This window comes from Hypanus sabinus, chromosome 17, assembly GCF_030144855.1.
Source record: "Hypanus sabinus isolate sHypSab1 chromosome 17, sHypSab1.hap1, whole genome shotgun sequence".
Taxonomy (NCBI): domain Eukaryota; kingdom Metazoa; phylum Chordata; class Chondrichthyes; order Myliobatiformes; family Dasyatidae; genus Hypanus; species Hypanus sabinus.
Genome location: NC_082722.1, coordinates 3,346,833 through 3,373,274, shown reverse-complemented (window position 1 = coordinate 3,373,274; position 26,442 = coordinate 3,346,833). Strand labels below are relative to the sequence as shown.

Sequence of the window (26,442 nt, the reverse complement as noted above, 5' to 3'; positions counted from 1 at the left end):
AGCAGACACTCCCCACCCGGTAAATTCACAGCAGACACCCCCCACCCGGTAAATTCACTGCCGAGACTCCCCACTCAGTAAATTCACTGCAGAGACTCCACACCCGGTAAATTCACAGCAGAGACCCCCCACCCAGTAAATTCACTGCAGACACCCCCCACCCGGTAAATTCACAGCAGAGACTCCACACTCAGTAAATTCACAGCAGAGACTCCCCGCCTGGTAAATTCACTGCAGACACCCCCCACCCGGTAAATTCACTGCCGACACTCCTCACCTGGTAAATTCACTGCAGAGACTCCACACCCGGTAAATTCACTGCAGAGACTCCACACCCGGTAAATTCACAGCAGAGACCCCCCACCTGGTAAATTCACTGCAGAGACTCCCCACTCAGTAAATTCACTGCAGTCTCTCCCCACCCGGTAAATTCACTGCAGAGACTCCCCACCCGGTAAATTCACTGCAGACACTCCCCACTCGCTAAATTCACTGCAGACACACCCCACCTGGTAAATTCACAGCAGACACTCCCCACTCGGTAAATTCACAGCAGACACTCCCCCACTCGGTAAATTCACTGCAGACACTCCCCACCTGGTAAATTCACAGCAGACACTCCCCACCCGGTAAATTCACTGCAGACACTCCCCACTCGCTAAATTCACTGCAGAGACTCCACACCCGGTAAATTCACTGCAGTCTCTCCCCACCCGGTAAATTCACAGCAGACACTCCCCACCCGGTAAATTCACTGCAGTCTCTCCCCACCCGGTAAATTCACTGCAGAGACTCCACACCCGGTAAATTCACTGCAGAGACTCCACACCCGGTAAATTCACTGCAGAGACTCCACACCAGGTAAATTCACAGCAGAGACTCCCCACCCGGTAAATTCACTGCAGAGACTCCCCACCCGGTAAATTCACTGCAGACACTCCCCACCCGGTAAATTCACTGCAGAAACTCCCCACCCGGTAAATTCACTGCAGTCTCTCCCCACTCGGTAAATTCACTGCAGAGACTCCCCACCCGGTAAATTCACTGCAGTCTCTCCCCACTCGCTAAATTCACTGCAGAGACTCCCCACCCGGTAAATTCACAGCAGAGACTCCCCACCCAGTAAATTCACTGCAGTCTCTCCCCACTCGGTAAATTCACTGCAGAGACTCCCCACCCGGTAAATTCACTGCAGTCTCTCCCCACTCGCTAAATTCACTGCAGAGTCTCCCCACCCGGTAAATTCACAGCAGAGACTCCCCACCCGGTAAATTCACTGCAGTCTCTCCCCACTCGGTAAATTCACTGCAGAGACTCCACACCCGGTAAATTCACTGCAGAGACTCCCCACTCGGTAAATTCACTGCAGACACTCCCCACCCGGTAAATTCACAGCAGAGACTCCCCACCTGGTAAATTCACTGCAGAGACTCCCCACCCGGTAAATTCACTGCAGAGACTCCCCACCCGGTAAATTCACAGCAGAGACTCCCCACCTGGTAAATTCACTGCAGAGACTCCCCACCCGGTAAATTCACTGCAGAGACTCCACACCCGGTGAATTCACTGCAGAGACTCCCCACCTGGTAAATTCACTGCAGAGACTCCCCACTCGGTAAATTCACTGCAGAGACTCCACACCCGGTAAATTCACTGCAGAGACTCCACACCAGGTAAATTCACAGCAGAGACTCCCCACCTGGTAAATTCACAGCAGAGACTCCCCACCTGGTAAATTCACTGCAGAGACTCCCCACTCGGTAAATTCACTGCAGACACTCCCCACCCGGTAAATTCACAGCAGAGACTCCCCACCTGGTAAATTCACTGCAGAGACTCCCCACCCGGTAAATTCACAGCAGAGACTCCCCACCTGGTAAATTCACTGCAGAGACTCCCCACCCGGTAAATTCACTGCAGAGACTCCCCACTCGGTAAATTCACTGCAGAGACTCCACACCCGGTAAATTCACTGCAGAGACTCCACACCAGGTAAATTCACTGCAGAGACTCCCCACTCAGTAAATTCACTGCAGTCTCTCCCCACCCGGTAAATTCACTGCAGAGACTCCACACCCGGTAAATTCACTGCAGACACTCCCCACCTGGTAAATTCACTGCAGTCTCTCCCCACTCAGTAAATTCACTGCAGAGACTCCACACCCGGTAAATTCACTGCAGAGACTCCACACCCGGTAAATTCACTGCAGAGACTCCACACCCGATAAATTCACTGCAGAGACTCCACACCCGGTAAATTCACTGCAGAGACTCCACACCCGGTAAATTCACAGCAGAGACTCCCCACCCGGTAAATTCACTGCAGAGACTCCCCACTCAGTAAATTCACTGCAGTCTCTCCCCACCCGGTAAATTCACTGCAGAGACTCCACACCCGGTAAATTCACTGCAGACACTCCCCACCTGGTAAATTCACTGTAGTCTCTCCCCACTCGGTAAATTCACTGCAGAGACTCCACACCCGGTAAATTCACTGCAGAGACTCCACACCCGGTAAATTCACTGCAGAGACTCCACACCCGGTAAATTCACTGCAGAGACTCCACACCCGGTAAATTCACTGCAGAGACTCCACACCCGGTAAATTCACTGCAGAGACTCCCCACCCGGTAAATTCACTGCAGAGACTCCACACCCGGTAAACTGCCTTCTTCAACATCTCCCTTCTGGAAAACACTACATTTCTATTAAACCAAAACTTCACATTTTCCTTAAAGTTTCTTTGCCTCAGCAGTTAATCTGATTAACCATTCTAGTCAGTACCCTCCAAATAACCTCCATCTATTTCCCCTGTCACTGCCTGGCACTGGAAACACTTCAGGCCACTTTCTATAACGCTTTTTATAACATGTATTGCAAATACACATTACTTTTTATGTACATTTTATTCCATATCTATATTTGTAAGTTCATTATACATAATTCTTTTTTCTATGTAATTGTTGAATGTTGTTTTCTGTTGCATGTCATACCCTAACCATCACACCAGCATTTTCTGAATACATGGTGAATAAAATTGATCCTAAATCCTTGATGAATGCAAGGATAAAATATTTGTGTGGGAGAACAGGTTTTGTTTAATATGAAACTGTGACCAACAGCCTAATGATTTGCATAACTAGGGCTCAGATACAGGTGGGGTGCTGGTTGAAATTTTGGAAGTTAAAGAGAAAGGAGAAAGGCTTTATACAGGTAGTGTAATAGGTAATGACTATTGGAGTTTGTCAGGGAAAGACCACCCATGCAAACATAATAGATTGCCTCCAATTAGAGTCAGAGCAGCAGAAATGACAAAGGACAAATTAAAGGTATCTATGTGAAAGGAGACAGAATTTTAAACAAGGTGAGTGAATTAATAGCACACAAGGTTATGATCCAAAGATGTGGTTTCAAAGCAACTAAGACTGTACATTAAATATTCCAAGATGCTTAATTTTTAGAAGAGAAAAACAAAATGGAAAAAAGGAAGATTAGCCATATTTTTAAGAATGGAGAAAATGGCGATGTAGAGAAATAATGAGTGTTCAGAAATGAAAGCAGAGTGAGTTTGAGTAGAGCAAAGAAAGAAGGAGCAAAAAGCACTGGTGACCTTGTATACAGGACCCCGTATTCAAATATTAATATTAAAATGCCTTGTATACAGGGCCCAAGTATTCAAATATTAATATTCAAATGCCTTGTATACAGGACCCCAAGTATTCAAATATTAATATTCAAATGCCTTGTATACAGGGCCCAAGTATTCAAATATTAATATTAAAATGCCTTGTATACAGGGCCCCATATTCAAATATTAATATTCAAATGCCTTGTATACAGGGCCCCGTATTCAAATATTAATATTCAAATGCCTTGTATACAGGGCCCCGTATTCAAATATTAATATTCAAATGCCTTGTATACAGGACCCCGTATTCAAATATTAATATTCAAATGCCTTGTATACAGGGCTCCGTATTCAAATATTAATATTCAAATGCCTTGTATACAGGACCCCGTATTCAAATATTAATATTAAAATGCCTTGTATACAGGACCCCAAGTATTCAAATATTAATATTCAAATGCCTTGTATACAGGGCCCCATATTCAAATATTAATATTCAAATGCCTTGTATACAGGACCCCAAGTATTCAAATATTAATATTCAAATGCCTTGTATACAGGACCCCATGTATTCAAATATTAATATTCAAATGCCTTGTATACAGGGCCCCGTATTCAAATATTAATATTCAAATGCCTTGTATACAGGACCCCGTATTCAAATATTAATATTCAAATGCCTTGTATACAGGAACCCGTATTCAAATATTAATATTCAAATGCCTTGTATACAGGGCCCGTATTCAAATATTAATATTCAAATGCCTTGTATACAGGACCCCGTATTCAAATATTAATATTCAAATGCCTTGTATACAGGACCCCGTATTCAAATATTAATATTCAAATGCCTTGTATACAGGGCCCGTATTCAAATATTAATATTCAAATGCCTTGTATACAGGACCCCGTATTCAAATATTAATATTCAAATGCCTTGTATACAGGGCCCGTATTCAAATATTAATATTCAAATGCCTTGTATACAGGACCCCGTATTCAAATATTAATATTCAAGTGCCTTGTATACAGGGCCCAAGTATTATAATATTAATATTCAAATGCCTTGTATACAGGGCCCCAGGAATTCAAATATTAATATTAAAATGCCTAGTATACAGGGCCCGTATTAAAATATTAATATTCAAATGCCTTGTATACAGGACCCCAAGTATTCAAATATTAATATTCAAATGCCTTGTATACAGGACCCCGTATTAAAATATTAATATTCAAATGCCTTGTATACAGGGCCCGTATTAAAATATTAATATTCAAATGCCTTGTATACAGGGCCCCAAGTATTCAAATATTAATATTCAAATGCCTTGTATACAGGGCCCCAAGTATTCAAATATTAATATTCAAATACCTTGTATACAGGGCCCAACTATTAAAATATTAATATTAAAATGCCTTGTATACAGGGCCCCAGGAATTCAAATATTATTATTAAAATGCCTAGTATACAGGGCCCGTATTAAAATATTAATATTCAAATGCCTTGTATACAGGGCCCCAGGCATTCAAATATTAATATTAAAATGCCTAGTATACAAGGCCCAAGTATTCAAATATTAATATTCAAATATCTTGTTTACAGGGCCCAAGTAGTCAAATATTAATATTCAAATGCTTTGTATACAGGGCCCAAGGATTCAAATATTAATATTCAATTGCCTTTTATACAGGGACCAAGTATTCAAATATTAATATTAAAATGCCTTGTATACAGGGCCCCAAGTATTCAAATATTAATATTCAAATACCTTGTATACAGGACTCCAAGTATTCAAATATCTTGTTTACAGGGCCCAAGTAGTCAAATATTAATATTCAAATGCTTTGTATACAGGGCCCAAGGATTCAAATATTAATATTCAAATACCTTGTATACAGGACTCCAAGTATTCAAATATCTTGTTTACAGGGCCCAAGTAGTCAAATATTAATATTCAAATGCTTTGTATACAGGGCCCAAGGATTCAAATATTAATATTCAATTGCCTTTTATACAGGGACCAAGTATTCAAATATTAATATTAAAATGCCTTGTATACAGGGCCCCAAGTATTCAAATATTAATATTCAAATACCTTGTATACAGGACTCCAAGTATTCAAATATCTTGTTTACAGGGCCCAAGTAGTCAAATATTAATATTCAAATGCTTTGTATACAGGGCCCAAGGATTCAAATATTAATATTCAAATACCTTGTATACAGGACTCCAAGTATTCAAATATCTTGTTTACAGGGCCCAAGTAGTCAAATATTAATATTCAAATGCTTTGTATACAGGGCCCAAGGATTCAAATATTAATATTCAATTGCCTTTTATACAGGGACCAAGTATTCAAATATTAATATTAAAATGTCTTGTATACAGGGCCCCAAGTATTCAAATATTAATATTCAAATGCCTTTTATACAGGACCCCAGGAATTCAAATATTAATATTAAAATGCCTTGTATACAGGGCCCAAGTATTCAAATATTAATACTCAATTACCTTGTATACAGGACTCCAAGTATTCAAATATTAATATTCAAATGCCTTTTATACAGGACCCCAGGAATTCAAATATTAATATTAAAATGCCTTGTGTACAGGACTCCAAGTATTCAAATATTAATACTCAAATGCCTTTTATACAGGGACCAAGTATTCAAATATTAATATTAAAATGCCTTGTATACAGGGCCCAAGTATTCAAATATCAATATTCAAATGCCTTTTATACAGGGGTCATGCATGCACATGGCAAATTAATTATAATATCAGAGTCTTTACGTAGAAATGTGTTTTTTAATTTGTGAGAGTAAGCGCTCGGCACGGACTAGAAGGGCCGAGATGGTTATAAACCGGCCAAGGTAACTCAGCCCTGGTTTGTGAACGTTGATTTATGGAGCAGAGAAGTCTAGGTTACAGGCTGTTTTACACCCAGTGTGACGCAATGAGAAAGGGTTACTTGCTGCTTTACTATTAAACTGTTGTTTAAGATTTAACAATCATTACACAATGGAACTTTATATAAAACTTACATTAATTTTAGTTCATTCTGAAACTGGGATCTTCAATCTCGATAATGCAAGCTACAGAGGCATGAGTTCTAAGCTGTCAATGGGAGATTGGAAAGCAAGAGTGATATTTATAGAATTACAGACATGGCTTTGAAATGATAAATATCCTTTTAAGTCTAGAAAAAAAATTGATCCAGAAAGTTAAGGATAGTATTAGATCAAAAGAAAGTATTTATAAAACGTTACCAAAGAAAGCAATAAGCTTATGGTTGGGAAAGTTTCAGGATTGAGGAAGAGACCAAGCTATTGATGAGGAAAGGGAAAAAGAGAATACGTGAGAGGGCTGTTGGGACAGAAGGAAACAGACTGCAAGAATATCGATGACTAAGTAAAAAGAGAAAAGCAAAATAGCAGCTGCTAATGTGAACTGTGGCAGAGGAACTTAACATTGGTAAAAAGGAAATAGATCAAACAAAGTAGGTAAGACATTCCATTACTTTAGGCAGAGAAAACTCCCGGTTTAAGCTGGCACTACTGAAGCTGTGCGACAACTTACTGGTAGCTAACAAGGCTAAAAACATCATTAGTTACACTTTTTAGAAGTAAATAAATTGTGGTAAACTATCACCGCAAACAATGATGAGGCAACCAGAGGTGGAGGTGACTCGAAGGATGAGCTGTGCTGGTGCATTGCAAAGTCAGGGCGTACTGTGTTCGAGGCGATTTCAGAGATCGTGTTGGAGTTGGATCAAGCGATTCGAAGATGAGTCGAGGTGGAGAAGTTTTGGTGCCTATCCACCTAAACAGTCTAAGCAGCGAGCTGATTCAGAGATGTCGAGAACGGCTTTAGGCTAGTGAGGTCTAGCCCCTGCGCTGGGGCATGACCCAGTGTTCGGATATTTTAAACATTGGCCCAGATAAACTGGAAAGGCTAGGTGTCAGGACGGAGGTGAGGGTCAGACCGATTTTGTATTCTGTCCCATGATATTCACTCCGCTCCCCACAGAACTATGGCTGGGAGTCTGCTCCCACTGCTATGCACTTTGTGAGTTTGTGCTGGCTTGCCCCACTATATAATGAACTTGAGACTGAGGCTTTGGGCCTACACCAACTGTTCCAGGGATTTGGGGATTTTTGAATTAGAGAATAGATGAGTATGGTTGAGCTGAAATCGTAGAGTCATAGCCTCTTGCCAAACATCCGTGTCAACAAACGACTGCCATTTACACTCATCCCTGTTTATTCTCCCCAGATTGTCCTCAAATTCCCCACAGATTATGCTGCTCAACTGCACCATTTACAGAGGCCAATTAACCTATGCACGTTTATCTTTGGGAAGCCCAGAGAAGATCTGTGTAGTCATGGGGAAAACTTTGGAGGTCAATATTGAACCAGGATATCAGGGGGTGTGAGACAGCAGCTCTACCAAATGCATGACTGGGTCAGTAGATTTTTAATATCTGGGAAATCTAGGATATCAGGAAGGTGCAGGAAAGAAATGCTGAGGTAAAAGATCAGGCTTAAACCTATTAATTAGCAGAACAAACACAGTAGCTGATAGTCCCATTCTTGCACCTATTATCATTGTTATAGACTGATCATACTGAAAGTTCCACTTTCAGCCTCTCTCTGTACTCCAGTTCCATTCCCAGTCCTTTCTTTTCCTCATGCCCCACAGTGGTTCTCCTGGCCTCTCACATCACCCTTTTCTATTGCAACCCCCACTCTAAGCTTTGCCTTTTGCGATGTTTCAAAATAAAATTGGTCAGTGCCTGAATTTCACTGTTTTAGTCTGGCTGGTCACCTGAGTGAGGCATTGGATATGTACTGGTACAGTGGAACATTAACCTAATTCAAACTCAGACAGGGATGAAATGATGATCTTTCCAGGGGAGAATGCACACAAGTGAGAGTTAAACTGCATTCTTCATTACTGTCATGTGGCAAATAGGTTCCGAGCCATCACAGAGCTGATCAAGCCGGAATGGTTGGAGAACACCACCACGTTGAAAGGCCTGGACTATGTAGATGTTCCTGGATCTTCCCAGCGGGACTACAGGCTCAACTTCTACAGTTACAAGGAGACAAACATCTCAGTGAAGGTGAGTAAGGATGGCCACGTTGCCTCACGCCAGGGAATTTATTGGAGACATTTAATACAGATGTTTAAAATGTGAAATGAGATTGTTTCTAGTGGCAGGTCTCTCATTTGTCACCTCCCTGATTCTTCACATTGGGAATTCTTTGCACAACCTCTCCCTCTGCAAGTTCTTCATTAGTATTGACTCATACTTCCTGGATCCCAGTGATTCTTCACACTTTCCTGCTGTTCCCCTGCCTGTGATTCTGCGGCTGACTAGCCCAGTGTTCCTGACGTGATATTGTGGTAGATAACCAACAGGAATGGTGGTCCTCACGGATAATGTGAAACAAGGACACATGCTGACTTGTTTTGTTAAAGCTGTTCAGGGAATACATAATGAATGTGATTCATACAATTCAGAATGCATCAAACTGGAATGATTAAAGAAAGAAAATTGGGTTTGTTCAGTGTTCAGAAATTTAGCTTGTGTTTAACTGGTGTCTAGACTGAAACTTTTCATGTTCTGAGCAGCACACATATATTGCTGGAGAAACTCAGCAGGTCAGGGAGCATCTAATCAGAGGAATAAACAGTCAACGTTTCACACTGAGACCCTTCATCAGTACTAGAAAGGAAGGGGGAAGAAGCCAGAGTAAGAAAGGTGGGGGGAGGGAGGTGAGAGGCAAAGAGTGTGGGTGGGGGAGGAGGGGCTTAATGAGAACTTGGGAGGAGGTGGAAGAGGTAAAGGCTGAAGAAGAAGGAAACTGATAGGACAAGGAAGTCACCATGGGAGAAAGGGAAAGGGGAACACCAGAGGGAGGTGAGGAGAAGAGAAGGGATTAAAATGTTCATATTCTGTCTCTACAGATGATCTTCCGTAATGAGACCACTCTTGAATATCTGTTCTACATTCTAAACATTAAGTCGACACCTCCTGGGATAATCAGCACCATTGAGTTGACGGCGCCAGTTCGTCAGAGTACCTCCGGCATGGTGGAAGTTGAAAACCCACTCACTGTCCCAACTGTATTCAGCACCGAGTGTAAACTGACGGACATCATTCTCCCAGCACAACTGATAGTCCCACCACAGGCCAAGGTAAAAGCAATAGGAATCTGGGCTGTTGACACTAGTCAGCACAAAACACAGCAAGAAGCGAACTGTTGCAGAACTCAGTTGGTCAGGCAACATTTGTGAAGGCAAATAGATGGACAATGTTCAATGTTGAGACCCTACATCAGCACTGAGATTGTAGCGGGAGAATGGCCTGGAAATAACTCGGAAAATGTGTAGCTCGGGTGGTTGAGTTGCTCTCTGATCTTGGCAATCCATTTGCAAATGTTTCATCACCAGACTAGGAGCCATCGTCAGTATGCTTGTAGTGTGCCCTCTGAATGCTTGGCCTTTATCTATTTATCAGCCAGTTGATTGGTTGTCATTACAGAAGCTCAATTGTTACTTAACAGTCTGTTAAGTGGCATGACCAATTCTCCCTAGTCTCTACCCATGAAGATTGAGAGGGGCACAAATTTGACTGGGCATCAGTGAAAATCATGGCAAGCAAGAGAATTCCTTGAAGCACAGTTTTCTACAAAGAACTCCGTAAACAGACATGTAGACCTCAATCCCATTTGTAAGCCAATGCAGGCAAAATTCCAGACGAAACATAGAGTTTGCCACACAGCCATACGGCGATGAAACCTCCCTCCCTGTCTACAACTGAGCTTCCATCAAGTCAAGTCAAATCACTTTTTATTATCATTTCAACCATAACTGCTGGTACAGTACACAGCAAAAATGAGACAATGTTTTTCAGGACCATGGTGCTACATGAAACAATACAAAAATTACACTGAACTACGTAAAACAACATAAAAGAACGACACTAGACTACAGACCTACCCAGGACTGCATGAAGTGCACAAAACAGTGCAGGCATTACAATAAATAATAAACAGAACAATAGGCACAGTAGAGGGCAGTAAGTTGGTGTCAGTCCAGGCTCTGGGTATTGAGGAGTCTTTCAGCTTGGGGGAAGAAACTGTTACATAGTCTGGTCGTGAGAGCCTGAATGCTTCAGTGCCTTTTCCCAGATGGCAAGGGGTGCGTGGGGTCCTTCATAATGCTGTTTGCTTTGCAGATGCAGTGTGTAGTGTAAATGTCCGTGATGGCGGGAAGAGAGACCCCGATGATCTTCTCAGCTGACCTCACTATCTGCTGCAGGGTCTTGCGATCCGAGATGGTGCAATTTCCAAACCAGGCAGTGATGCAGCTGCTCAGGATGCTCTCAATACAACCCCTGCAGAATGTGATGAGGATTTGTGGGGGGGGGGGGGGGGAGATGGACTTTCCTCAGCCTTTGCAGAAAGTGGAGACGCTGCTGGGCTTCCTTTGCTATGGAGCTGGTGTTGAGGGACCAGATGAGATTCTCCGTCAGGTGAACACCAAGAAATTTGGTGCTCTTAACGATCTCTACCGAGGAGCCGTCAATGTTCAGTGGGGAGTGGTCGCTCCGTGCCCTCCTAAAGTCAACAACCAATTCTTTTGTTTTGTTCACATTCAGAGACAGCTTGTTGGCTCTGCACCAGTCCGTTAGCCGCTGCACCTCCTCCCTGTAAGCTGACTCGTCGTTCTTGCTGATGAGACCCACCACGGTCGTGTCATCGGCAAATTTGATGATGTGGTTCGAGCTGTGTGTTGCAGCACAGTCGTGGGTCAGCAGAGTGAACAGCAGTGGACTGAGCATGAAACCCTGGGGAGCCCCTGTGCTCAGTGTGATGGTGTTGGAGATGCTGCTCCTGATCCGGACTGACTGAGGTCTCCCAGTCAGGAAGTCTAGGATCCAGTTGCAGAGGGAGGTGTTCAGGCCCAGTAGGCTCAGCTTTTCAATCAGTTTCTGAGGGATGATTGTGTTGAATGCTGAACTGAAGTCTATGAACAGCATCTGAACATACATGTCTTTTTTGTCCAGGTGGGTTAGGGCCAGGTGGAGGGTGATGGCAATGGCGTCATCTGTTGAACGGTTGGGACGGTACGCAAACTGCAGGGGGTCCAGTGAGGAGGGCAGCAGGGTCTTGATATGCCTCATGATGAGCCTCTCAAAACACTTCATGATGATGGATGTGAGTGCAATGGGACGGTTGTCATTGAGGCAGAACACTGAAGACATCTTTAGCATGGGGACGATGGTGGCGGCCTTGAATCACGTTGGAACGACAGCGCTGCTCAGGGAGATGTTGAAGATGTCGGGGAGAACATCTGCTAGTTGGTCTGCACATCCTCTGAGCACTCTACCAGGGATGTTGTCTGGTCCAGTAGCCTTCCGTGGGTTGACCCTGCATAAGGTTGGCCTCACATCGGCCATGGTGAGACACTGCACCTGGTCATTTGTAGGAGGGGTGGACTTCCTCGCCACCACGTGATTTTCTGCCTCAAAATGAGTGTAGAAGTTGTTCAGCGCATCTGGGAGGGAGGCACCCCCCGCACAGTCAGGTGATGTTGTCCTGTAGTTGGTGATGTCCTGGATGCCCTTCCACATGCGCCGCGTGTCGCCACTGTCCTGGAAGTGGCTGTGGATTTTCTGGGCATGTGCACGCTTTGCCCTTCTGATGGCTCGGGACAGTTTGGCCCTTGCTGTTGTTAGAGCTGCCTTGTCGCCTGCTCTGAAGGCGGAGTCATGGGTCTTCAGCAGCGCATGCATCTCCACGGTCATCCATGGCTTCTGGTTAGCGAGTGTAGTGACGGTCTTGGACACAGTGATGTTATCAATGCACTTGCTGATGTAGCTAATCACTGATGTCGTGTACTCCTCTAAGTTGATAGAGTTGCCATCGGTTGCAGCCTCCCTGAACATGTGCCAGTCAGTGTGCTCAAAGCAGTCTTGAAGAGCAGAGCTGATGACCAAACAACTGGCTGATAAGTAGATAAAGGTCAAGCATTTGGAGGACGTACCATGAGTGAACAGCACACTGATGATGTCTCCTCGTGTGGTGACAAAACATTTGCGAATGGACTGCAAAGATTGGAGAATGACTTGTACAGGCAGTATTGAGGTTATGTAATGGCTCTTACTCCCTAGAACTGTGGTTGGGCAGTCTTCTCCATCAGCAAGTAAGGAAGTGATGCATCACAGGTTCTGAAATGTATGTAGAGTGATGCATCACAGGTTGTGAAGCTTTTCATAATAACCATGTTGTATCACGTGGCACAAACTTTCTATAATTGCTTTATTCCAATTAATGAGTTTATTGTCACATACCCCAGGCTGCAAAGCAATTCGTTGTTTGCGTATACGTGGTAATAATTAACACGGCGTTGAGCACTGCAGTACAAAGACTGCAGTACCTTGTGAGATAGTGCAAAAAGTGCAACAACCAAGTATGTATATTATTTTCTTTGACTCTCACCTTAAGCTACTCAGCAAAAGTTGAAACTACAAATTTGCTATTAACTTAATTTTGTGTTGGCTTTATTGTTCAACGTTTGAAAGCCCATGCCTGATGATCTCTCACCAAGTAGTAAACCTCCAGTAAACAGCAGGTCCTTGCTCTACAGATCTCAGAGTTCATGGCGGGTGCATCGAGCGTGGTGGAGGCATATACAATGGAGTCTTAGATAGGTACATAGAACTACGATAGGCACCTGGAGTTGGATTTCCAGAAGGCATTCAATAAGGTGCCACATAAAAGACTTATACATAAGATAAGAAAGCGTAGAGCTGAGGGTGATGTAATAGCTTGGAAAGAGGATTGGTTAACTAATAGAAAACTGAGCATTGGGATACATGGGTGTTTCTCTGGTTGGCAATCAGTGGTGAGCGCTGTGTCACAAGGGTCAGTGCTGGCCCTGCAAATGTTCATGATATACTTTAATGATCTGGAAGAGGGGACTGAGGGTAGTGTATCTAAAATTGCTGATGATACTAAATTGAGTGGAAAAGCAATTTGTGCAGAGAATACGGAGAGTCTGCAGAGAGATATAGATAGGTTAAGTGAGTGGGCAGGGCTCTGGCAGATGGAGTACAATGTAAGGTCATCCACTTTGGAAGGATACATGAAAGCAGATTATGATTCAAATGGTAAAAAAATGCAGCGTGCTGCTGTGCAGAGGGACTTGGGGGTGTTTGTGCATGAATCACAAAAAGTTGGTTTGCAGGTGAAGCAGGCTATCAAGAAGGCAAATGGAATGTTGGCCTTCATTGCTAGAGGGATTGAATTTAAGAGCAGGGAGGTTGTGCTGCAACTGTACAGGGTACTGGTGAGGCCACACCTGGAGTACTGCGTAGAGTTCTGGTCTCTTGCTTGAGGAAGGACTTACTGTCTTGGGAGACAGTGCAGAGGAAGTTCACCAGGTTGATTCCAGAGATGAGGGTGTTAGACTATGAGGAGAAATGGAGTCACCTGGGACTACACTCACTGGAATTCAGAAGAATGAGAGGAGATCTTATAGAAGCATATAAAATTATGGAAGGAATGGTAAGATAGAGACGAGAAAGTTGTATCCTCTAGTAGGTGAGACTAGAACAAAGGGACATAACCTGAAGGTTCAGGGGAGTAGATTTAGGACGGAGATGAGGAGGAACTGTTTTTCCCAGAGAGTGGTGAATCTGTGGAATTCTCTGCCCAATGAAGCAGTGGAGGCTACCTCAGTAAATATATTTAAGACAAGGTTAGATAGATTGTTGCATAGTAGGGGAATTAAGGGTTATGGGGAAAAGGCAGGTAGGTGGAGATGAGTCCATGGCCAGATCAGCCATGATCCTATTGAATGGTGGAGCAGGCTCGATGGGCCAGATGGCCTACTCCTGTTCCTATTTGTTATGTTCATAAAAATCGAGGGCTATGCAGCTTCTAGAGTAAGTTACATGGTTGGCACAACATTGTGTGCTGAAGGGACTGGAATGTGCTGTATGTTTTATGTTCGAACAGAGGGAGAGTTAAGAGCCCGAGAACATGAAAACACTACCAGATGGCAATGTGAAAGAGGTGATTGGTTCAGGAGCCTGAGAGCACTGGGGTGGAAACTGTTCTTCAATCTGGTTGTCCAGGCTTTCAAGTTCCTGTGTTTTTTCCCAGGACGTAGAAGAGAAAAAAAGGAATGCTCAAGTTGGTAGGCATCCTTGGCTTCAAATATTCATTCTACCACCCATAATTTAACTAATGGAATAATTTCTATATCCAGTTATTAACAATACCACAAAACAATTTTCTATTATTGTTATAACTGTTTTGAAAAATGTTCTATAAAATTTAAGAGAGGATTTGTGTTGTCATATTTCTATAAATTACAGGGAGCTCTGTGGGAATGTAGGTCAGTGATTGGAAATAGAATTGGGTTATTGACCTAACATACGGAAGTATAATCTAATCCTTGTCTTGCATACCGTTCCTGCAGATTGAACTATTACATAAAGCTATGAGGTAGTACAAGGTAAAACAATAACTGAATGCAGAATACAGCTGCAGAGAAAATGCAGTGCAAGTAAACAATAAGGTCATAATGAGGTAGATTGTGAAGCATCTTATTGTACTAGAGGCCAGTTCAATATCCTAATAACAGTGCAGTAGAAGCTGTCCTTGTGTCTGGTGATATATGCTTTCAGGCTTTTTTTATCATCTACAAGACGAGAGAAGGGAAAAGAAAATGTCCGGGATTGCTGAGGTCTTTAATGATGTTGGACGCTAAAGAGAGACAGTGAGAAGTATAGACAGAGTCCATAGAGATTCAGATTCAGTTTATTGTCATTTAGAAACCACAAATGCAATGCAGTTAAAAAATGAGACAATGTTCCTCCAGAATGATATCACAAAAGCATATGACAAAGCAGACTACACCGGAAAATCCACATAACGTTTGGCAATCCCCAATCCAGAGTCCAGAGAGGCTGCTGCGTATTAATATCGCGCTACCATCTTAGCGCGTTCCCTGGAAAGGAGCCCCAAATCCACCAGACAAAACAAGACCAAAACCTAAAGCTACAAGACCTGCACAAAACCACATATTTACAACATATCGTTACAACAGTGCAAACAATCGCATAATTAATAAAAAAAAACAGACCATGGGCGCAGTAAAAGTAGTCCAGAGATGTTAAAAGACTACATGATGTCCATGATGTGCTGAGCTGGCTCCTCAACTCTACAGTTTCTTGCCATCACAAGCAAACCTAATTTCACTCGTTCTTAGCGATGGCTATCTCCACGGCGCTGAGGCTAGGAAGACCGCTCCATGCCCGCTAACATGATGAACTGAGAAGTGAGGCCTTGGGCCTGCTCCTGGCTACTCTACAGTTCGGATCTGAGGACTCAATTTTGAATCAGAATGCTCTTGTTCGCTTCAATGGTTTGCATGATTTGTGTTTTGTTCTTTCTCTAGCGGGTCAAGTGTTGGTCTGCTATTTTTATTTTTATTCTTTGTTTCTGCTCTGCATTTCACAACTTCTTATACTTTTGTCCGTGTTCTCACTGTCTGGCAGCTCTGGCTCACTTACTGACCAGACGTCATTGTTTTCACCTTGTCCCCAGGATCACCCTTGCATTACACCATTGGAAACATCCCTCTTCCCCACCCTCCCTGCTGCTTTTTCTGACCCCTTCCTGGATTTGATAAAGGGTCTTCAATCTTATAACTTAACTCTGTTTCCTGAGTGCTTCTGGCATTTTCTGTTTTTATTTTAGATTTACAACTTCTGCACCCTTTCTTTGTTTTCACATTTTGTTTGACCCTGAACCCCGGACAATCTCTCCGATAACAGGTTGCCATGTTTTCCCTCATTATGTTATACTGTGCTCTGTTTTTGTTTACAGGGTGTACTGACCTTTGAATACCAGCCCCTGAGAGAGGGTGAAAGCAGCGGCCGCCTCACATTGAACAACAATGAGCTGGGAACCTTCCAGTATGAATTGGTGTTGAGAGCGGGGCCCGCTGGGCACGAGAGGCCTGTGTACTTCCGTACCACCCTTGGCAGTTGCCAGGTCCTTGGCGCCAAGTTTACCAACCTCTCCCGTCAGAAGCTTGAGTACCATTGCAAGGTAAAGGCTACACGCCAGTCAACATGTTTGCGGTATGTCAGACATGGGAGGGTCATTAGGATGAATCAACTGTGGCTTGGAAGTAGCTGTAGGACAATGTAGGATAAAGCACAGGAACAGGCTCGTTGGCCCACCAATCTTCATGCCAATGCAAACTAATTCCATCTGCCTGCACGTGGTTCATGTCCCTCCATACATATTCCTCTCTAAATGCCTCCTAACCATTTTGGTCTTATCATTTTCCACCACCTCCCTAGGCAACATGTTCCAGATACCTTTCATTTGCTGCATTAAAGAAATCGGCCTCACAAATTACCTTTAAGTCTTTCCCTCTCACCTTTGCTGTCTAGTATTTGGCACTTCCGTTGTGATTTCTGAGACAGAAGGGTGTGGGTTCAGAATATGCTTCAGAGACTGGACATAGGATTCAAGCTGACTGCTGAGGGAGGTGTGGAGTCAACTTCAGCCCAACTCATCTGTGCTGACTACCTAAATTAGACCTAATTGGCCCATTTCTCTTTAAACTTTTCCTATCCATGCACAGTACCTGTCCAAATTTCTTCTGAGTATTGTAACTGTACCCACCTGAATGGCTGCTCATTCTATATACCCACCACCGTCTGTGTGAAAACTTCGCACCTCAGGTCCCCTTTAATCTCTGCCCTCTCCCTTTAAACCTAGTTTTGGATTTTCCTACTGTGGCCTTCCACCCCTCAAACTTGTACAAGGTCAATCCTCAACCTCCAACAATCCAGGGACAAAAGGTCCTAGCCTATAAACTAAGTCTCGGTCCCTGTAACATCCTTGTAAAACCTTTCTAGCTCTCTATAGCAGGGCAACGACAACCGCATGCAGTACTCCAACACATTTAATATGACACCTCCGCACCCAGACCACTAACGGCAAGTGTGCCAGATACCTTCTTCACCACCTTGCCCACCCGTGTTGCCACTTTCAGGAAACAATGTTCCTGCATTCCTTGGTATCTCTGACAACACTTGCCATAATATGGACACTCTTCTGTTCAGACATCCCCTCCATAATGCAAAGGTACAGTGTGGGGGCCATTGGCTGTCCATCCCCATCATGGAAACCTCCCATCATCTTAAGTCCTGGTCTTTTTATGGTCCCTGGTCACCACCTTTCTGCCTGGACACCACATGTGTACGCTAAACCCTCACAGGGAGACCTGGAACAGCTCCAGAGACCACCTGCTCTTCAGGCAGGAGGAGCATCGGTGAGGGAAGCTGGTATGTTACCAGTCAATTCCTCCACTTGAACTGACTTTGGTTATTTTAATTTGATGCTCAGCATCTTTAATTTTGTCAGTTTTCCAAGAATGATTAATTTTATTAATTTCATTGAGTATTTTTAAATATTTTCAATAAGCCCTTGACAGTTTTTAATAGATGGTAAAACTGGGATGTGATGGAGTTAGCTTTCTGGGAGTGAGGCCAGGGAGTGGGAAGTGGGGTTTGCCCATCAGGATCCAGCTGGTGAGTTGGGGCCATAGACTGCCGACCAAAAGCCAAGTATGTTGCAGCAGTACTCTGTTTATCCGTCAGCACGGAGCAGTCATCCATGAAACTTCTCTGTGACCCTGATTTGAGAAGGAAAATGAGGACACAGAGTGGCCAAGCGTACTGGATATTTGGGTTCAATCCTGACCTTTGCACTCTCTGTGTGGAGTTTCTATCTTCTACATGTAATTATCACACATCCCAAAGACATGCTGGATGTTAGGTTAATTGGCCCCTGTGAATTGCCCCTAGTGTGCAGGTGGTGCGTGAACCTGAGGGTTGGGGGTAAGGAGCTCTTGGGAATGTAGGGAGAATAAAATTGGATTAGTGTAGGATTAATCCAATCAAAGCAAAGACTCAATGGGATGAAGGGCTTCTCTCCATTTCTCTCCATATCTCTCCATATCTCTCCGTGACTGCTAACTGAGGCAGGATATTGCCCAACTCAAGACATGGTTAGGAAGTCTCTTGGAGAAATCAGAACCAAAAATGCTGGAAACACTCAACAGACAGTGCCAGTGGAGAGGGAAACAACAGACAGTGCCAGTGGAGAGGGAAACAACAGGCAGTGCCAGTGGAGATGGAAACAACAGACAGTACCAGTGGAGAGGGAAACAACAGACAGTGCCAGTGGAGAGGGAAACAACAGACAGTGCCAGTGGAGATGGAAACAACAGACAGTGCCAGTGGAGAGGGAAACAACAGACAGTGCCAGTGGAGAGGGAAACAACAGACAGTGCCAGTGGAGATGGAAACAACAGACAGTGCCAGTGGAGAGGGAAACAACAGACAGTGCCAGTGGAGAGGGAAACAACAGACAGTGCCAGTGGAGATGTAAACAACAGACAGTGCCAGTGGAGAGGGGGAAACAACAGACAGTGCCAGTGGAGAGGGAAACAACAGACAGTGCCAGTGGAGAGGGAAACAACAGACAGTGCCAGTGGAGATGGAAACAACAGACAGTGTCAGTGGAGAGGGAAACAACAGACAGTGCCAGTGGAGAGGGAAGCAACAGACAGTGCCAGTGGGGATGGGAACAACAGACAGTACCAGTGGAGATGGAAACAACAGACAGTGTCAGTGGAGAGGGAAACAACAGACAGTGCCAGTGGAGAGGGAAACAACAGACAGTGCCAGTGGAGATGGAAACAACAGACAGTGCCAGTGGAGAGGGAAACAACAGACAGTGCCAGTGGAGATGGAAACAACAGACAGTGCCAGTGGAGAGGGGGAAACAACAGACAGTGCCAGTGGAGATGGAAACAACAGACAGTGCCAGTGGAGAGGGAAACAACAGACAGTGCCAGTGGAGATGGAAACAACAGACGGTACCAGTGGAGAGGGGGAAACAACAGACAGTGCCAGTGGAGAGGGAACCAACAGACAGTGCCAGTGGAGATGGAAACAACAGACAGTGTCAGTGGAGAGGGAAACAACAGACAGTGCCAGTGGAGAGGGAAGCAACAGACAGTGCCAGTGGGGATGGGAACAACAGACAGTACCAGTGGAGATGAAAACTGCGCTCTGGTCCTAAGCTCTTCCATTATAGAAAACTCCTGTCCACATCCACTGTCCAGGCTTTTCAATATTCAGTAGGTTTCAATGAGATACCCCTTCATTCTCCTAAACTCCAACAAGTACAGGCCCAGAGCCATCAGAAGTTATTCATGTGCCAACTTTTTCATTCCCAGAATCATTCTCATGAACATCCTCTGGACCCTCTCCAATCTCAGCATATCTTTTCATTGATAAAGAGCCCAAAACTGCTCACAGTACTCTGAAGTATGACCTGACAAATGCCTTATGAAGCCAAAGTATTACATCCTTGCTCTTATACTCTAGTCCTCTCAAAATGGATGCTAACATTGTATTTGCCTTCCTTACTACCAACTCAACCTGCAAGTTCACCTCTAGGGAATCTTGCACAAGGACACCTAAGTCCCTTTGCAACCCTGCATTCTGAATTTGCTCCTCATTTAGATAACATACCTTTGTTCCTTCTACCAAAGTGCATGATGAAATACTTCCCTACACAATATTTTATCTGCCACTTCTTTTCCCAGTCCCCAAATCTGGCCGAGTCCTTCTGCAGACTCTGCTTCCACAACACGACCTGCCCCCCCCCCACCTATCATTGTATTATCTACAAACTTTGCCATAAATCCATCAACTCCGTCATCGAAATTGCTGACATATAATGTGAAAAGAAGTGTTCTCAATGCCGATCCCAGTGGAACACCACTAGTCACTGGCCACCAACCAGAAAAGGCCCCTTCATTTCCACTCTTTGCCTCTTGCCAGTCAGACAATCTTCTGTAGTACCATGGGCTCTTATTAAGCAGCCTCATATGTGGCATCTTGTCAAAGTCTTCTGAAAATCCAAGTTCACAACATCTACAAGCCTGACAGAGTTCTTTGAGGAGGTGCCCAGGCATATAGATGAGGGTAGTGCAGTGGATGTGATCTACATGGATTTTAGTAAGACATTTGACAAGGTTCCACACGTTAGGCTTATTCAGGAAGTCAGAAGGCATGGGATCCAGGGAAGTTTGGCCAGGTGGATTCAGAATTGGCTTGCCTGCAGAAGGCAGAGGGTTGTGGTGGAGGGAGTACATTCAGATTGGAGGGTTGTGACTAGTGGTGTCCCACAAGGATCTGTTCTGGGACCTCTACTTTTTGTGATTTTTATTAACAACCTGGATGTGGGGGTAGAAGGGTGGGTTGGCAAGTTTGCAGATGACACAAAGGTTGGTGGTGTTGTAGACAGTGTAAAGGATTGTCGAAGATTGCGGAGAGACATTGATAGGATGCAGAAGTGGGCTGAGAAGTAGCAGCTGGAGTTCAACCCGGAGAAGTGTGAGGTGGTACACTTTGGAAGGACAAACTCCAAGGCAGAGTACAAAGTAAATGGCAGGATGCCTGGTAGTGTGGAGGAGCAGAGGGATCTGGGGGTACATGTCCACAGATCCCTGAAAGTTGCCTCACAGGTAGATAGGCTAGTTAGGAAAGCTTATGGGGTGTTAGCTTTCATAAGTCGAGGAATAGAGTTTAAGAGACGCGATGTAATGATGCAGCTCTATAAAAATCTAGTTAGGCCACACTTAGAGAATTGTGTCCAGTTCTGGTTGCCTCACTATAGGAAGGATATGGAAGCATTGGAAAGGGAAGAGAGGAGATTTACCAGGATGCTGCCTGGTCTAGAGAGTATGGATTATGATCAGAGATTAAGGGAGCTAGGGCTTTACTCTTTGGAGAGAAGGAGGATGAGAGGAGACATGATAGAGGTGTACAAGATATTAAGAGGAATAGACAGAGTGGACAGCCAGAGCCTCCTCCCCAGGGCACCACTGCTCAGTACAAGAGGACATGGCTTTAAGGTAAGGGGAGGGAAGTTCAAGGAGGATATTAGAGGAAGGTTTTTCACTCAGAGAGTGGTTGGTGTGTGGAACTGCCTGAGTCAGTGGTGGAGGCAGATACACTAGTGAAGTTTAAGAGACTACTGGACAGGTATATGGAGGAATTTAAGGTGGGGGGTTATATGGGAGGCAGGGTTTGAAGGTCGGCACAACATTGGGCCGAAGGGCCTGTACTGTGCTGTACTGTTCAATGTTCTAAGTTGTTCCTTTGTCAGTCCTGTCTGTTATTTCCTCAAAGAATTCAAAAAGATTTGTCAGGCCTTGAAACCATGATGACATTGGCCTACTTTACCATATACCTCCAAGAACCCTAAAACGTCATCCTTAATAATGGACTTCAACATCTTTTCAGCCTCTGATATCAAGCTAACTGGCCATAACTTCCTTTCCTCTGCCTCCCCGCTTCTTGAAGAGTGGAGTGGCATTTGCAATTTCACAGTCCCGCAGAACCATTCTAGAATCTAGTGATCCTTGAATGATCATAACTAATGCCTCCATGATCTCTTCATGTACCTGCTTCAGAACCCTGGGATGTAGTCTATTTGGTCCAGGTGAAATCTAACTTCAGACCTTTCAGCTTCCAAAGCAACCTCTTGTTAGTAATAGCACCCACACTCGGCACACACCCTGATGAAGTTCTGGCACACTGCTGGTGTCTCCCACAGTGAAGACTGACGCAAAGTGCTTATTACATTCATCTGCCATTTCTTTTTGTCTGTCATTTCTACCACTACAGCATTGCTTTCCAGTGGTGGGGATCTTCTCTTGCTTCTCTATTAATCTTTATATATTTGTAAAATGTTTTGAGATCCTTTTATGTCATTGGCTAGCTTACCTTTATATTTCATCTTTTCTCTCCTTATAGTTTTCTGCTGGTTTTTAAAAGCTTCCCAAATCCCTAACTTCCCACTAATTTTGCTATGTTATATGCCCTCTCTTTTGCTTTTTTGCTGGCTTTTACTTCCCTTGTCAGCCATGGTTGCCTCATCATGCCTTTAAAATACCTTTTCATCTTTCAAATTGTTAATTGTTATGGGATGCAGACAGACAGACAGATATACTTTATTGATCCCGAGGAAAATTGGGTTTCGTTACGACATATGGAATAGTACTTTCTGCAGCACCTAAAGATGCAGAAATGGTTTACCAGGGTGTTGCCTGGATTAGAGGGCACCTACTACCAGAAGTTGGACAAACTTGAGTTGTTCTCTCTGGCTTATCAAAGACTGAGAGGAGACCTGTTAGAAGTTTATAAAATTATGAAAGGAAGAGATAAACAGTCTTCTTGCCTGTTTACTGTCAAATACACCAGGACAGGGGGAAAGTTAAAATTTTTACAGAGATTGTGGGTGACTGGAATGGCTGGTAGAGGTAAGTTGCACGGTAATGTTCATGAGGCTTTTGGATATGCAAGGAATGGAAGGATATTCAGGGAGAAGAGATTTATTTCAGCTGAGCATTGTATTTGGACCGACATCATGAGCCAAAGGACTGTTCCATTGTAAATTCTATCTTCTTCTTCTTTGTCATCGAAGATAACTGTAAGTTTCTTTCCACAGGTTGACAATGCCGAATTCCTGGTGGACAAGAGTATCACCGTCCACCCAGCCTCCCCAGGAGGCTCAGAAGTGAGTGTGGACGTGACCTATGAGCCTCTGCAACTCGGTGAATCCAGAGCCACTCTCAACATTGTCTCTCCCATTGGGGGCAAGTACAGCATACCCTTGTTTGGCTTCTGCCTTCCCGCCAAACCTCAGGGCCCCTTCACTATTCGAGCCGGTTCCACCACTTCCATCCCATTTAAGAACATCTTTCCGCAGGTCAAGACCTTCTCCTTCCAGCCGGACAATCCAATGTTTGCCTGCAAGTCCACAGAGACACTTCGGCCGAAGAAAAGCCACTTTGTGACTGTCAGCTTTGAAGCAAGCGCTAACACTCCAAGATCACCCGTCATCGGCAAGTTGGTGGTGTCCTGTCCGCAGTCAGAGGGGACGTCCACTGTGATATCCTGGATCTATTACCTAAAGGGAGTTAATCCAGATAAATGAGAGGGGACACCTCTCATTGATCTCCAATTTAAAGCTCAGATTGGATCGAATTCTTCTCAGTGCAAAGTTATCATTGAGACTGTTCTTATTGCAATGTGTGTATGGTTAGTCAATCTCATGAGCCATCGCAATGTCACTAATAAGCACCAAAGCTTGAAATGATCTGGGTCATTTTAGCCCTATGTCACGATTAACTGGCTGCATATATTCTTGCTTATCATTCACATCTAAAGGCATCATACCTTCAGCAAAAGAGATGTCATTAAGTTATCATTAAACTTTATTAACAGGCCATACTACCAAACATGTTGCTTTTTATTTTTATAATTCAATTCAGCTTTAGCTCAAAAAAAACTTTTATTATTGTCTCATCATTTCTCTCTCTAAGCCTTACCACCTACCGCTGAGCCAACAAGTAGTCACCATCTTCTCCATTTTGGCTGGAGTTCTAGGTCCAGGCCCCATCTGTTCTGGCTCCTTTCCTTTCAACGTCAGATAATCAGATTTCTCTAATGTTTTCAAGTAATTTTTTCCTTATTTTCTCCAGTGACGTGACAATATGCATCAATAATAAACATCTATCCTTCTTGCTTAGTTTGGATCGATAATCTGTCATTTTAAATGCATGCAATAAATAAAATAGTATTGGATTGCTCACTCTCTGTTTTGGGTTAATTTTTTCATACAGTTGTCACAAAGAGGATTTGTACCATCCCCACTCTCTCATCCAGTCACAGGGAGTACTTCAGCAGTGACTCAAGGACCTTGTTCCCCCTCTGGTGGGGGAGAGTGTGCTGAGTGGTGAATGCAGAGTACTGGGAGCTCATTGTGTATTCAGCCTCTGCCTCAATCCTTCAGCTTGTGTTCTCTGCTAAACTCCTGGGATGTGAAATGGAAGGAGAATGTCTGTCAAACCAAGGAGTTAGATTTCGAGCCAATCACTGGTTTGTTACTAGGTTCTCAAAGCAAGCCTCTTGTAAAGAGTAAATGCTAAACTCTGGTTCGTACTTCAACAGGCAACAGGGTCCTTTGCCATCTGTTGATTTTTTTTTGCCTCAGTGCAAGAGCCGTTAAGCAGAGCATTAATTTTCTCAAGTAGGATTAGCTTCTCGATCTGAGCTTAACCGCAGGAATCACCAAGTTATCTTGCTGTCCTGCACTGGTGAGGATGCACCCACTCAGCAGCACTGTGACACCATCACCTGTGCAAGACATGGCAGAGACATCTAAAATAATGAGGGGCGCAGATAGAGCAGGTGAAAGGGAACATTTCCCTACTCCAGAGTTCAGTAAAACCACAGGTTGTAGGGGAAGAGGGCCGAAATTTAGTGGACACTTTTTTATCCAGAGAGGTGACTACCTGGAACACACTGCCAGAGTGGTGGAAGCAGAGTCATTGGAGAAGCACTTAAATGACCACTTTGGCAGCTGTGGGTTGAGAGTGGGAGATGGACAATATGGATAGGTGTTCGCCGGTCAGTGTGGAATCGGTGGCTCGAATTGCCCGTTTCCATGCTCTGTGACTTTGGAACTACGCTGGAAGCAGTAGTGTGGATCTAACATGGTAACACAGGCAGGGAGAAATGTCCACAGTGCTCACAAGAAAGCTTGTCAGCGGCCAGGCCTTACCTACTGACAGTCCGACCCAAGCCACTCCAGCAAGATGAACAACAAAAATAAGAGAGAACCCATTATCCACTGGTCCCCAGTCCAATCACATCATTCCCATTCCCCCTCTCACATAAATGCCCTTCAACTCCTATGTGACTTTCTGTAACAGGGTAATTTACAGTGGACAATTCATCCATCAAAACCAAAAATACCTGAAGACAGGATATAGGTCAAGTCTGTGCAGATGAGAATCTTGGCATAAACTAGTTGGGCTGAAAGGGCTGTTTCTGTGCTGTATGATTCTACGACTCTAAAACCAGAAAATACTTGAAGCACTCAACAGGTTGGGCCGAATTTGTGGGACAATTTAAGGTGTGATTGTGTTTGGTACCCTGGTCACAAAGCTCTTTAAGCTGTATCTGATATGGGCATTTCCAGGTACCCTCTCTAAAGGGAGGTTGTGTTATGAACACCTGCTCTGCAAGGACTGGCTTATTTCCCTGTCTAGTTTCTGCAATGAGGCCTAGCTGCTAATGCCTACTGCTTGAGTGATAGGGATCCCTCCCGACAAAGGAGAAGATACTTCCAGTTCACAGCTTGATATATTTTTAATGGTACTTGTTTAAATTTAAACAAATAGTTCTTAACCCACATTTAACACTCACAGAAGATTTCTGATTTATACAAGTTTTCTGAATTTTGTAAGATTTATCAATTACAAAATATCTCCAAACTCAGGTACAATTGTACTTCCTACACCAGCCAAAGAAACTTAACATCTCAGCCATGTCCTGATGAGTTTATACTCAACCATCATCGAGAGTGTTGTGACCACCTCTGTCACCATTTGGTTTTCTGCTCTCTCCTCCCTCTCCAAGTCCAGGTGGCAGCGAGTGGTCCACTCAGTGGAGAAGGTCATTGACTGTCATCGCCGAAGTGCTGAAAAAATTACTACTGATTCCTCCCACCCTAGCAATCATCTATTCACCAAACTGGCATCAGGGAGATGCTTCAAGGCTACACGGCATCTCCAAAGCTGCTTTCCGGCAGCCATCCAGCTTCTCAACCAAACTCACCCTAAA

General features: G+C 44.0%; 1 protein-coding gene across 4 annotated transcripts in view; it reads left to right on the top strand.

Moving 5' to 3' along the window:
• hydin (HYDIN axonemal central pair apparatus protein) overlaps positions 1–24,404 on the top strand; it is a 1,146,554-nt gene extending 1,122,150 nt beyond the window's left edge. For all 4 annotated transcript variants that reach the window (XM_059992477.1, XM_059992476.1, XM_059992474.1 and 1 more), the window contains 4 exons: positions 8,604–8,754; positions 9,603–9,833; positions 16,541–16,765; positions 23,261–24,404. In XM_059992477.1, coding sequence (XP_059848460.1) covers positions 8,604–8,754; positions 9,603–9,833; positions 16,541–16,765; positions 23,261–23,749 — 1,096 coding nt within the window. In that variant the 3' untranslated portion in view covers positions 23,750–24,404. The remainder of the gene's footprint in view (positions 1–8,603; positions 8,755–9,602; positions 9,834–16,540; positions 16,766–23,260) is intronic.
• Positions 24,405–26,442: the final 2,038 nt, after the last annotated feature.